The sequence below is a fragment of the Archocentrus centrarchus genome, chromosome 9 (assembly GCF_007364275.1).
Source record: "Archocentrus centrarchus isolate MPI-CPG fArcCen1 chromosome 9, fArcCen1, whole genome shotgun sequence".
Classification (NCBI taxonomy): Eukaryota; Metazoa; Chordata; class Actinopteri; order Cichliformes; family Cichlidae; genus Archocentrus; species Archocentrus centrarchus.
The window spans coordinates 7,444,851-7,458,287 of NC_044354.1; the positions used below are offsets into that span (position 1 = coordinate 7,444,851).

The following is a 13,437-nucleotide window of genomic DNA, read 5'->3' on the forward strand; positions in this document are numbered from 1 at the left end:
ACTCATTTAACTTAAATTTCTCATACACCTCATACAATCAATGGGCACTTTATTAGGTACATCTGTTCAGCCGCTTGTTAATGCAAGTATCTAATGAGCCAGTCACATGGCAGCAACTTAATACATTTATGCATGTAAAAATGATCAAGACTACCTGCTCAAATTCAAACTGAGTATTAGAATGGGAGAAAAAAAGGTGGTTAACTTAACATGGCATGGCTGTTGGTGCCAGATTGGCTGCTCTGATTAATTCAGAGACCGCTGATCTACTGGGATTTTTCTGCACCACCATCTCTAGGGTTTACAGAGAGTGGTCTGAAAATATCCAGTGAGCAGCAGTTCTCTGGGCACAAGTGCCTTGTTGATGGCAGGGGTCAGAGGATAATGGTTATACTGCATCAAGTCGATAGGAAGGCATCAGTAACTCTCATATCTTGGCTGTAACTGCGCATTACAACCAAGATAAGATGCAGAAGAGAATCTTTGAACATACAACACATCAAACCATAAAACAGATGGGAATCACTTTAAAACAGTGATTCCAGGGCAGGTCACAGGTCGAAGGCTGTGGGTGAAAGACCAGGAGAAATATAAAAAGTTTTAGAACCACTCCTTAAAAATGTGACTCATCACACTTTGCAAAGTATCGCACTGAGATGCTTAGAGTTGAATAGATTCAAGAGAGTTCGAAAAGTTAAACATAAATGGATTTAATATGAAATTAAAAATTTGCCAGTAAAAAAACCAAAATGTGTTAATCATCTCATTTCCCCTCAAATTTACCTTACAAACCGCTTTGGTTTTTTGTTGTTTTTTTTGTTTTTTTTTACACAACTAATGTCCACCTTCTATCTCTAGATGTCAGTGTTTCATCAGGACGTTTGGGCAAAGTGGAAACAGATTTTACACATTTCTAACAAACTGACTAAAGAAGTCCTGGTTTATTTAAGCACAGGTTATCTCTCCTCAGATATATCAACCTCTCATACATGAAGCCTCATACAGTGTTCCACTTATGTTAATAATCTTTTGTTAATGTAACAAAAATAGCAGACAGCATTTTTATTCACAGACATACTCGAAATGCGTTTTGATGCAAATCCATACCACGAGTTCACTTTCATTCTCTCGGTCCTTTCACTCTCAGAAAACAACACTATAGTGGAATTATTGCACATTAATCTACAACGAATAGAAGCACTGCACCACATGAATCCTAACATATACAGTGACATATAGCATGGATGAAACACAAATGAATATAATACACAGCAATGTGAAATGATTGAAGGGCCAAGTGCAAAATGCAAAAGGTTACAAAAATCTACCTATGAAGGAGGTCCACTTTTATCAGTTTTGCAAAAGTGTCCAAATCACACTAACGTGGGAATGAAGTGTAATCACCTGGTGGGCGTGTTTGTTTTTTTTAACCATTATCTTTACCTTTTGGGCATCTTTATAAAGCCAGAACCTGTGTTTATGGCTCTCTGCATGTCATACAGTATTTCATGATAACCTATGCTGCAACCTGCTTTATCTCGCTGCTTTATCTCTTCATGAAAGCCCACACAGTGAAACATCTGGCAGAACTTTTTTTTTTTCCTTTCTGCACACACTCTTACAGTTATTAAGCTGCACAATCAGTTAAGCCAGAGAAACTCCCTTTGAAGCGTACGATCCCTCAGCAAGAGAGCTCAATGTTCTGCGACCATAGAATCAGAGCACAACAGACCTCAAGAGTTAACCTCTCACAAACATACACTGGCACTCAACAGGACAAATGCAAGCTGTTGTTGGGTGTTTGAGTAGACAAATCTGCCAGTGGTCAGTGGTGGAACCCCATGAATGAGCATAAATGATAAAAAAATGCAGTCTTTCTAAAACCTATTCACAACCAATTTCTTTGACCAATCTGCTATTCCAGTACATTGGTTTGTTTAAGGCAATAGCAAAAATAAACAGTCAACTTGTTCAGAAACAGGGATAAGCATTCCTCTTTCTGCGGCTTTGCCAGAGGTTTTAAACTGAAGTTATAAAAGGTGGAAAAGCATTTTTTCCCCTCCCCTTCCTCTTGCTCATCAGGTAGGCTTCAGCAGAAGAGAACACCATGCCTAATAAAAAAGCTGTTATCAAGGCTTCTACACTTTCTACAATCAGCTGATTTTATCCAGACAATCATGAGGAAAAACCCGCAGAGAAACATCTGTCTTCCCTCCGCCGAGTTGCAGTCTACATCAGAGAAATTGCACCATGGGTGATTTTGTGCAGCTTCCTAGGGTTTCTGAGGGCTCAGAGCAGGCAGATCAGACTTTTCCCCTCCTCAATCTCCTCCTGAACCTTATCGCTGGAAGTAGCGATCTCAGCCTGTGCAGACAGAACAGCACATAAGAAGGTCACCAGCGTTCCTCCTATCGCTGTGTAGAACGCCCAGCCGAGCGAACACTGAAATGGCCGAAACGGCGATGCCTCTTTGCCGCAGTAGTCGATCACCTTGTCTGAACCCCAACCAGCAGGGTACAGCATGAGGCCCACCATCAGTAACAGGCCTGGAGGGAGAGCAGGTGATGATATGAGAGGTTTAGTCATGTCAGAGCTGAAAGGTATGAACAAATCACAGTGCAGGTGGGAGAATGGTGAGTCAACTTTGCTAAAGATAACACCAGCTGACAAGCTGAATTGTGATGGGTGGACAGACCTAATCTGACCATCATCCTCAGCGGTGATGTCACATAATTACAGACTGTCGACTCAACAAAAGCTGTGCAGTCAAAACCACCTGTTTGATTCATTGTAAAAATATACAGTTGGATTAATAAACTTAGTAAAGTATGATGAACATCAGATGTTGTAAAGTTAGATGTTGTAACTTGTCAAGACATCAGCAGCACTGACATTCCTTACACATTATGGCATGATTTTAAAACATCGAGCTTGAAGCTTGAACAGTCTTTGCTTGCACAGACTTGATGTGATAGGCTCCTCCCATTAGCAGTGGCTCAGGAGCAAGTGATGTGCTATTTCTCAGTTTCTTGAATTTGACCATGATTCAGCACTGCTATTCCAGAACATATAGTATGTAACATATAATGTTTAAAGTATGTGGGAACTTCCACTTTCCTTCCTCTAGCATTAACTAACTAACCCACAAAAAGAATGATAATGGGGGGAAAAGTATATTTATACATTTGGTGTGTTTGTAGCCTTTCATGGTAAGTCAGCTATGATAGATTGCAGTGGGCTTGAACTGAAGTTCAGCATTTTTCCCTTTAGTTTTCTCTACAGATTCTGTATAAAAGGATGTACCTTCTGGAAGTGAAAAATGAGGAAATGCAGATACAGTATGTATCAATCCAGCATTTTCTCAAATGGCCAGCAGAGGGAGACTTATATGGTTACAAAAAGCAGCTTTGCTTCATATCTTCACACTTTTTTTTTTAGGTTTTTCAGAAAAGAAAAAAAAAATGAACCAAACATTGAAAATATGAGGATTTAGACAAAAATAAAACTTTTGTATAAAAAAAATGACTTTGGCCATCATTTTAAGTGGGTGACGATATGACCGTTCACACTATATTTTATTCCCATATACTACACAATTACAGATAAAAAATTTTTTTTAATATTTTACCTCCGACAGCCTGAAGCAGTCCACAGATGTTGAATATGCTCTTCTTCAGGATGCTCTGAAAACACAGGCTGAAGATGGAGATGCAGGCCACACACCCGAGCACTAATGTCCCTGCTGCCAGAAACAACATGGAAGCCTGCCAGAAACCACTGGCCACTTCTCCAAATGTCGTGGCGTAGGGCCCGCAGGTCACCTGTTTGTTCCCAATACGAAGGCAGCGGTTGTAAAGGCCGAGAGACGGCCGGTACTCCCTGGAGTCCACTCCTGCCCCGCTCACGCCGCTGTCAGCCCGAGGAAATCCCAACAACCAATCCGGGCTCATGAATGCAATGAGCTCAGCAAAGGCCACTACAATACTGAGTAGGGTCCACAGCATGGAACGGCATGTTACAATAACATGGCACATGGCTTTAGCTCTGAGAAGGTAAAAACCAATGATAAAAAAAAGTAATAAAAATTCTTGAAACCCTTGAAGCTATTGAAGAGTTTCAGTTCCCTTCTTTATAAAGAGAAAGGTCTGGTAGGTTCCCTGCTTGGTTCCAGATGGGCTCCTGATCTTATCCTCTGAGAGCAGATGTTGTCCCTCCTCTCACCTCTTCTTTGATTTCTTCCTCTTTGAGGCAATGTTTGGCTTCGGTCATCCCAAACAGCTACAGCGCACCAAAACAGCTTCCTTTAGTCATGGTACCACATGAACAGCAAGCCTAAATGAACAGAGACACACTGGAGTCAGACACATATAATGGAGGTAACACAACAGGGACACAGTATAAGAAACATTTACAAATGATTCTCCAGCCATGAATCATCACATGGCCCCACAGTGTCCAATTTGTACCTCTGTCATCAAACATTCATCTTTCCCAAAAGACCTGCCCCCAAAGTGCTACTTCAAAGCCACAAGCAGCCTGTTGTTAGTGTGTAATAAGACAAACGTCCCAATGTGCGTTGGAACAGTCATGATGAATCACAATGCAAAGTTTACTGTCATCGTTTTACTCATGATCGACCTCTGGGTGGTTGATTTTATCTGCACTAGTATAGGAACTTTGTGTGCTTTGCCACCAAGCAGTTGTTAGCACAGAGCAGTGCACAGCTCGGTCACAGCATGCCACATTTGACAGTATCACATAATATAAGCTACTTTCAGCTGCTCCCTTATTCACCACAGCAGGTGGCTCCCCATTTTTGATTTGGTAGATTATTTTCACCAGATGCCTTTCCTGATGCAACCCCCCCCCCAAAGGGATTTGTGTTCCATCCCAGAATGAAACCAGGAATCTTTCGCATGATGAATGTGTAAACCACTACACTATGGAGTCACTGACAGTTTATAGTCTGAATAAATGAAATACATCAGCATTGGTTATTGGCTTTCCTCAAGCTTTTTATTGGTAAAAGTAAAGCAATTTTTTAAAATTCTTTATTCAATAGCAGTAAAAACTTTTGAATCATTGCTTGTGTGGCTGTATGTGTGAAGTGGGCACAGGTCCCAACAATCAGTGACATTGTTGCCATGTGATGATTTAGTTGCTGTGACCCTGCTGGCCTCGACACAGCCATGGTCTTATGGGAGCAATGAAGCTTCTCGGAAGCACTATGATGTCATGAACCAGCTATATGATGCATAGCGGAAAATATGCATGATGTATTATATCCACTATCTTGGCAGATCTCACTGACAGAGCCGAGGGAAGCTTCAGTCTGTTTATTCCCCAAAAACATTTTTAAGATTCTACTGACCTATGTTATCCACCCATCCATCTTCTTAACCACTTATCCAATTCATGTTTGCTGGGGGGCTGGAGCCTATCCCAGCATGCCGAGAGGGAGGATACACCAGTCTGTCACATGACTAACACAGAGAAACCAATTTGGAACCACAAATTAACCTGATAAGCACGTCTTTGAACTGTAGGAGGGAGCCAGAGTGGTTCAAACCAGGAACTTCCTAGCTGTGAGGCAACAGGCCTAACCAAAACACCTCCGCGCTGCCCTGCACTTCACAAATCTATTTGAAAAACTAATTTGCAGCTTACCATAAAGAAATTGCATCACTGATCAGCTGCGATGCTACTACATGTGGTGCAGACACTGCTCAGAGTATTGTAGAGGACTGAGAGCAGCTGTGTTGGACAAGCAAAAAAAAAAAAATGGATGGATGGATGGATACAAATTTTACAAATACTTTTTTTATACTAAATAAAGTTTGGGACACACACTGTAAACTATCTTATGAATGCTGTGCTGTGTTGCCCAGTTCCACCCAGTTCCCTGGGTAAAAATAAACTAAACTAACTAAACCTTCAAACTGTTGACAGTAAGTTTGTTTCTTCAGTTCTCCAAACTCAGAGGTCCAGAGTTTGAGATCTCTGATATTTCAGAGATCTCAAACTCTGGAAACATAAAACCAAATGAATATTTCTGGCATGGCTTTGATAACACTGGAGTTAAGACAGAAGGGGTTCTCCAGTCAGTGCCAGTTATGAGAAACCATTAATCAGGCATTTTATAGAGCTATAACTTTCACATAGAAGGGAGTAGAGGCTTGTTTAACTAATAAAAGTTGACATTATTGCTCTAATTCTTGCTGAATGTGTCATTTTGCCAGCAATGAGAAGTTCAACACAAAAACATTAATTAAGAGCTATAATTCACTCTGGTGACCTGCTGGGAATATTGCAAGTACAGCACCAGGTTTCACATAATCAACCCTCCAGACAGTAAATCATTCCACCACATCTGTACAAAATTAACACTGACACAATACTTGTCTGTTACGATCTGAGTCATTTCAAGGAAAAACACTTCAGAAATTTCCAAACCGAGTACAGTACCAGTCAAAAGTATGGACACACACTCTGAGTGTGTCCATACTTTTGACTGGTTATTATTATTATCAATTGCAGCTAAAATGGGTGACTGAATCGTGTGAAGCTGGGATTAACCAGGTCATAATAACAAAGCCAAAGGCATGACGACATTTGAGGAGCAGGTATGAGATTTGAGACGGTTAAGATGAAGGTGAGATTCAGTTCAGGGGGATTCAGTCATGTCTGCAGTTCACTGTTGTGTTTAAAAGTCGTGACAGGGTGTGTTTGTAGTTTGCGCACAGGTTCGCTTTGATTTTACTGTGACAGTGATGCCTATCTTGAACATTCCTAGTTAATCTCATCTCATCTGCTTGTGCTCGGGCAGAAATTCAGTGCTTCAGGACACTTAAAACGTTCTTTATTCCTTACTACAGTTTCACATACTAATTAGAGATCACAACAAATTCCAGACAAAATACACTGTCTACAAATAATTACCCAGCAGGAGGATAAACAGGGGGAGTGCATTTCAATTACAACTGGGCTGAGTAAACATGAAGATGCAGCAACGTCACTGTTCATTATCAGCCCCATACGGAAATAGCAGAAATAAACAGGAAGCAACCGGGAAGCATCAGTGTCCGGGCAAACGTCTCCGAGACACAGTCGTGCATTGTGAGGATGACCTGTCAAACTATCTTGTCTTCAATCTAAACCGTCATTTCACACACACACACACACACACACACACACACACACAAACACACACACACACACACACACACACACACACACACACACACATGCACACACATGCATTTCTGCAGATTATTAACCTAAAGTCTGAATGAACTGGGGATTCTCCTATCAGGGAATTGTGGCTATAAAGAAAAGACAGAGAACAATATAATCAGGCATTTGAAGTGTTTGTGTGCTTGAGGACAGTTTAGGGAGTGCCCTCTTCTATTACAGTCCTTGAGTTTGTTCCAGGCCTCTTCACGTACAATGGCTCCTTATTGTTATTACAGTTTCCATTCTGTTAGTAGTTTCACACAACAGTAGTCAATCACCCGCACTCACCACACAGGCAGTTTTTTTTTTTTTTACCTCTATTTATAGCAGCCATTACAACACAGAAATGTAGGTTTTAAGTGGTGTGCATCAGTGTGTGTAAAGTGGATCTTTCAAGTGTGCAAACAGAATGTATGTGTGCACATTTGTTTGTATGAGCTTTTGTTTTCAGCTACCCAGGCTACACTTTTAGTTACTCTGGAGTTTGAGTCTTCTGTTTGCAGCTGATTATAGTTCATCCAGCCTGAGCATGGTGCTCTCTGTTAAGACTACAATGGCCACAAATTAGCAGCTCTGCCTCCTTAAAGTACAGAGATGGAGCCTAAAAACATACCTCACTGAGGCAGTCAGCAGGCACCTTGTGTGATCTCCTTCAGTTCTAGATACTTTTTTTATTAGAGCTGAGTATTGTGAGGTGTTATGTGTGCCTGTATTTAAAGGTGAAAATTAAGAGGGCCTACAGATTAATCTGCAAGAGACTTTTTGGAAGTGATTATCTTCCAACAGCTACAATAACCCAGAGTAACAATTTGCATGAGTCTATGGATTCTCACACACACACACACACACACATATATATATATATATATATATATATATATATATATATATATATATATATATATATATACATACACACACACACACACACTGCATGTTTTAGAGTGTTTGCTGCAGTGCTGTTAAATGAGCATAAAGGTCAGTACATCCTGAAATTGATGAATACTTTCCGCTTGTTTGCTGGTTGTTCTGGGAAAGTGCTTCAGCAGCACTTCCTCAGCAAGGTCAAGATTTTCTGTGTGTTTATATGAGCACTGGGGACGGAGTATTTTACACTTAATGGAACATCAGACACTCAGAATTATGACTTATTCATAACCCAACGATCAAGGTGCTGTGGGTGAGAGGCCTTTGCTTCCCTGTTGCTTTTGATAGATATGTATCTTCAAACAGCCAGATCTTTGTTACTGCCGCTCTCCATGTGCCTGTGGAGTCACTGTCATTGATATGCATCATCCCTAACATTGACAGACCATGGAGTCTCTTTCATGAATCCTCCCTGATGCTGAGTTTTACTGATGTTATGGTAGATATGCAACAAGATGAAAGATGTTCAGCAGTAATGTGGTTCTACATCTGATCTGGACCTGCTTTATCCCACACTGCTCTCCTGTCCTGACACAAACCAAGCCTGCCGCACAGCATTACAAGCATGTAGTGAGGGCCCCAAGCCAACTTACACACAGCCTTCTAATACTTCATTCAGCGAGCCAACATGAACAGTCTCCTTGCTGCTATGAGACAAACTTTCTCTCGTGGAATTTGCAAAAAAATACAGTCTGTAGGCCAACAGCCAGCCGTGTGGACCACAGGTTAGACGTGAAACCTGTTGGCCAAGCAGCTTGCATGCTCAATAAAATGTCTGCTAATGATCCGAAACGTCAGTTTGACTCCAAGCCCCAGACAAAGCAGCAGATACGTATGTGGGTCAGTCAGCTAGCCGTTAGAGGAAGCCGCTGAGGAGTTAATTGGTCTGAGATATCAGCAACAGTGCTGGTAGAATGCCAAGGCGCTGAGGTAATGAGTGCAGGCCACTGCAATCTGTTCTGACGGGTAAAAGTGAATGAGGACTGAAGGTGGGTGGTTGAGAGAGCTGAAGCATTTTGACCCAGATTATTCTGTAATGGGGAGGTTAGACACAGCCATTATCAGTTTGCAAGAAACAAAGCTGATTCATGGACATAAGCTCAGAGATTATGGAAATGTTTTTGTTTTTCCTGTAATGAGCATGTTAAGAAAAGCATGTTTTAGCTGGTAGATCAGCCACTCAGATCAGATGACCTCTCAGTTAATCTGGGCAGAGAGATCCCCCCCAGTAGCTAATTTTTCATAACCTGAACCAGAAATCTTAAGTCAAGCTCTGCTCTGGTCATTTTGGAGGAAGGGCCTCAAACTGAGGCCACACAAAAGGTTGTCTCACTATTTTTAGGGCAACACAGGGGCTCACACAGTGTGTGAACAATGAGCACACACAAATGATAAAATCTCCCTTCTGTAACACCACAAATCAGATATATTTTTAAGTGCATTTAAACTAGTCTGATACCAGATTAGAGTTGGGCAGGACCAAACATATCATAAAACCCTCTATAATAATAATAATAAAAAAAAAGGAAGTAGCTGAATATGAAGTAAGAGAAAATGAAGCAATGTGCTTTACAACTGAAAATACAGCACCCACACTGGAAAAAAGAAATTAAAAGTCAACCGCAAGTATTATTATCCAATTAATTCCAGTACATTATTAATAAAGGCTAAATTCTCAGTGCTTCATCAAGACCCTGTTCACGCCCAGCAGAGCCAAAACACCAATCAGAATAAAGACACTTGTGGCTGCTCATTTTTATCTACTGAACAAAAACACGTCAGCGTCGTGCACCTCCAGCAAGCTTGTGAAACGCAAGCTGCATCATAAATGTCAGCCTCTTAAACAAAAAGAAAAACATGAAAAATTAGAGAAGCTGCACACAGCATTAATGGGTTTTTACTTACGGGTCCGTTTGATTGCCACACCTAAACTTAAAGCCTCAGGGAATTAACCATCCACCTTATTCCAGAGTCTGCTTCAACAAGAGAGGAAAGAGAGCACCTAAGAGTGAGTCACACGAGGCATACCAAGCACCAAAGACAATAAGCACAAAGATAAGTTAGGTTTCTTTGGTTTACTTGCTCAATTGTCCCAGATATTATGAAACAAGAGCTGTTCTCTTCAAGAATTTTCTCTTGCTAACCATAACCATGTGAGCTGCTGCTTTTGTTGCCCTCCATAAAGAGCAAAATGAAAGAGCTGCAAGAGGAGAAAATGTTTCCCATGGATTGGCATTTACCACAGTTTGTCTCATAACTTCAGCCACTGAGTGATGGCCACCATCAAATGCATGTTTAGCACTCCAGAGTGAGTTAGATTTATGTTACAGACCCAGATTAAACACAATAAAGCTATTCAAGCTGCAAAAGGCCATTACTGCTGATGAGCAAATGCCAGCATTTCTAACTTTCATATACAACCATTGAGCCTAAGGTTTCGATGACAATAGAGGGGACTAAAAATGTAAACAGTAGGTTGACAGTGAGAAGCCCTCCAACATCATGCCAAAACAATAGATCCCACTTTACTGACAAACAAACACAAACACAAATACGCACTCATAAACAGTGCCAGCCCATGTTCACTCAACCTGGGTATGATTACATCAAAAAACACATGACTTCCCCAGAGAAAAGTATCAGCCAGACTCATTTGTGTGTGTGTGTGTGTGTGTGTGTGTGCGCGCGTGCCAAGAAAACGGAATAAAATCGGCCCTCTTCATCTGGTAGGACTCACCTCAACAAAGGCAGCACAAAGACATGCCGACACCAGCCCCCTCACTCACTCTAGCTCTCAAAGACATGCCACCGTTGGCCCAGAATGCACTTCTTCACTTTCAAAGACAGGTCACTGTGGCCCCTAACCTATTCAATCTGTGCAACACCCCGGCCCCACACTCCCCATGCAGACTCTGTTGTGGTCTCACAGTTTCTGACACACAAAGGCCTAAAGTGACCCTCACATTTCACTTACACAAAGACAGGCATGACACGGGCTGCCTCTACTCCTTCGTCCCTCCTGCTCTCCAGTTTGTTTCTCAAAGGATGATGGATGCACACACCTTTCTTTAAAAGATCATGAGCCCTTGGTGTTCATTTGTAGGTTTTTTTATTCTTTAAAACTACTTCATATATACATTTTGGAAGCTTTTAAATTTTGAACTCTTTAAAATCTTGCTTGTATGTGTGTCATTTCCTTTTGTTGCATTTACAGTCTGAGATTAGATTCAATATCCAAAAAAAATGCTGCACAACATATCTGTGTTAGTCTATGAAAAGAGTTGCAATAATAACTTGAGTATCCACCTGTGGCTGCATCATAAGGTTTAAATAGCAAAGAATCTATGAAGGACAGTGTATAATTCACAAGCTGATTTATGCACTTCAGTGAATTCAGTGAAGAACAGGAGTCTCATAGAAGGAAGCAAATCCACTAAAAAATAATCCAAACCCAGAGTAAGCATCAATATGAAGAACTGTATGTGATAACTGGATATAAAAATGCTTTTCCTACAATAATTAGAAGCGTCTCGATTGTATCCCCGACTCAACACTTGTGCTGATGTTAAAAACTGACGTGAAGTCATTCACATAGGAGGGAGTTACCAGTTTCATTAGTGTCTGATGAAAATCTCAACACATCAATATGATTCATGGCCACAGGATATTTCCTGCGTTCAGAACGAAGCGCAGTTCGTGTTTTCACTGCTTTAAAAAAAATCTCCCTTGGCTATCATTATCACATTGCTCCATCCAATGACAAGTAACAAGTTTGCACTTGTCATAGCTCACTCATAGGAAAAGCAGGCAGGCTAGAGCAATCACGCTAAAGGAAATTACAGCATAACTGCATAATCTTTAAACAGTGACTGGAATTTGTTGAACATTGTAGAGTTGTAAGTGCAAAAAAATGTTGATTTGATCACTTGATATGAAGTCATGAGGAAAGGTCTTTACTCAAGTAAGTCATTACTCACTTTTGTCATTATTTTTGCTAAAGTTTGTTCTTGATGTCAGCTTGAATAAACACTGCAGATGTTTCTTGATTTGTTTAGTTTATGATGTAGTCCCACTTCCCCCTCTCAGCGCAATGTATGTCAAGCAGTGAGAGCTACAGTACATGGGTGGCTTTCCAAAGATGGACCTCCACCCTGCACCGCACTTCAAGGACATGGGGTTGTGGTGGAAAGAGAAGGGGGACAAAGGGCTGATGAGTGGACGTGTGTGAAATACAGATAAATATGTAAAAACCATTAAAATATTGACTTTTTCCAACTGCTGCCACATGTTGTATCTGAACGCAGAGCCAGTTGCGACTGCTGATCACTCTGAAAAAAAATACTGTTTCCTCTCTTAATACACAACCCTCCAGTAAGCCTTTACGTGGCAATATCTCTATATATTAAAACTCAGTGAAGCATACAAACTCAAAATACGTAAAACTGCAAATAATCAATTAAGAGCTTTCTGGCGTAAGAAATCAGCTGACAGATGAACGCTGGGCTAAGCAGGATTTCATGCATTGTGTGTGTGCGTGTGTGTGTGTGTGTGCACAGCTGTAAATCAATCCAAAAACAACTGTCCCATTAATGACACCTTCAGCGCTGAGATTCTCATCTGCCAGCCAAAAAAAAAAAAAAAAGAGTATTTCCTTGTTACAAATTCTTCTACTTACGCGAAGTCGAAATGCAGAGAAGTTTTGAAACACAGCTTCGTTTCCCGGGGCAGCCTCAGCTTTCCAGGCGCTCATTCACTCCTTTCTTCGGGACGTTACTCTCTTTCCTCCCTCCCACAAACCCGCCCCACTACCATCTGACGCCGTCCTTTCTCCCCCGTTGACTCCCCTCTCTCCTCCGCCCCCCTGCTCCCATCCCCCACCCCGTTTGTCCGACAGAAAGAAGAGAAAAGGTTGTGAGAGATGATGAGACAGATGATGACCAGTTCCTGGATTTTCTCTAAACTCTTAGAGTAAATACGTCGAGAGTGATCTGTTTTTGTCTGTTTTTGTTTGTTTGTTTGTTTGTTTTGTTTCATCTTTGCAGCTCTTAAAATGGGTACTGCTAAAATCAGATCAGATTTTGTCACATAAATTATCGTGCAGGTTAAAAATAATCATCGGGTATATTGAATCTACAGTTATATCAGTGAAATCCTAAATACATATATAGATATACACAGAAAAAAATAAATTTTACTGGGCCATTTGATATATATATATATATATATATATATATATATATATATATATATATATATATATTTTTTTTTTTTTTTTTT

General features: G+C 40.8%; 1 protein-coding gene across 2 annotated transcripts; it reads right to left on the bottom strand.

The window, feature by feature from the left end:
• Window positions 1-55: 55 nt before the first annotated feature.
• On the bottom strand, window positions 56-12,936 carry LOC115785916 (LHFPL tetraspan subfamily member 2a protein-like). 2 transcript variants are annotated; one of them, XM_030737851.1, is made up of 3 exons: window positions 12,836-12,936; window positions 3,629-4,332; window positions 56-2,546 (listed from the first exon to the last, which is right to left on the bottom strand). In XM_030737851.1, exons 2-3 carry the CDS (start codon window positions 4,032-4,034, stop codon window positions 2,290-2,292), a joined length of 663 nt encoding a protein of 220 aa, XP_030593711.1. In that variant the 5' UTR covers window positions 4,035-4,332; window positions 12,836-12,936; the 3' UTR covers window positions 56-2,289. The 2 variants fall into 2 exon arrangements, with proteins under 2 accessions (XP_030593711.1, XP_030593712.1); XM_030737852.1 differs by lacking the exon at window positions 12,836-12,936 and adding an exon at window positions 10,066-10,175.
• Window positions 12,937-13,437: the final 501 nt, after the last annotated feature.

Excerpts from the sequence above, each read along its gene's own strand:
- LOC115785916 (XM_030737851.1), bottom strand. The coding sequence starts at position 4,034 with ATGTGCCATGTTATTGTAACATGCCGTTCCATGCTGTGGACCCTACTC. Across the intron at positions 2,547-3,628 it reads ACTGCTTCAGGCTGTCGGAG|GCCTGTTACTGATGGTGGGC; the intron begins GTAAAATATTAA and ends CTCTCCCTCCAG.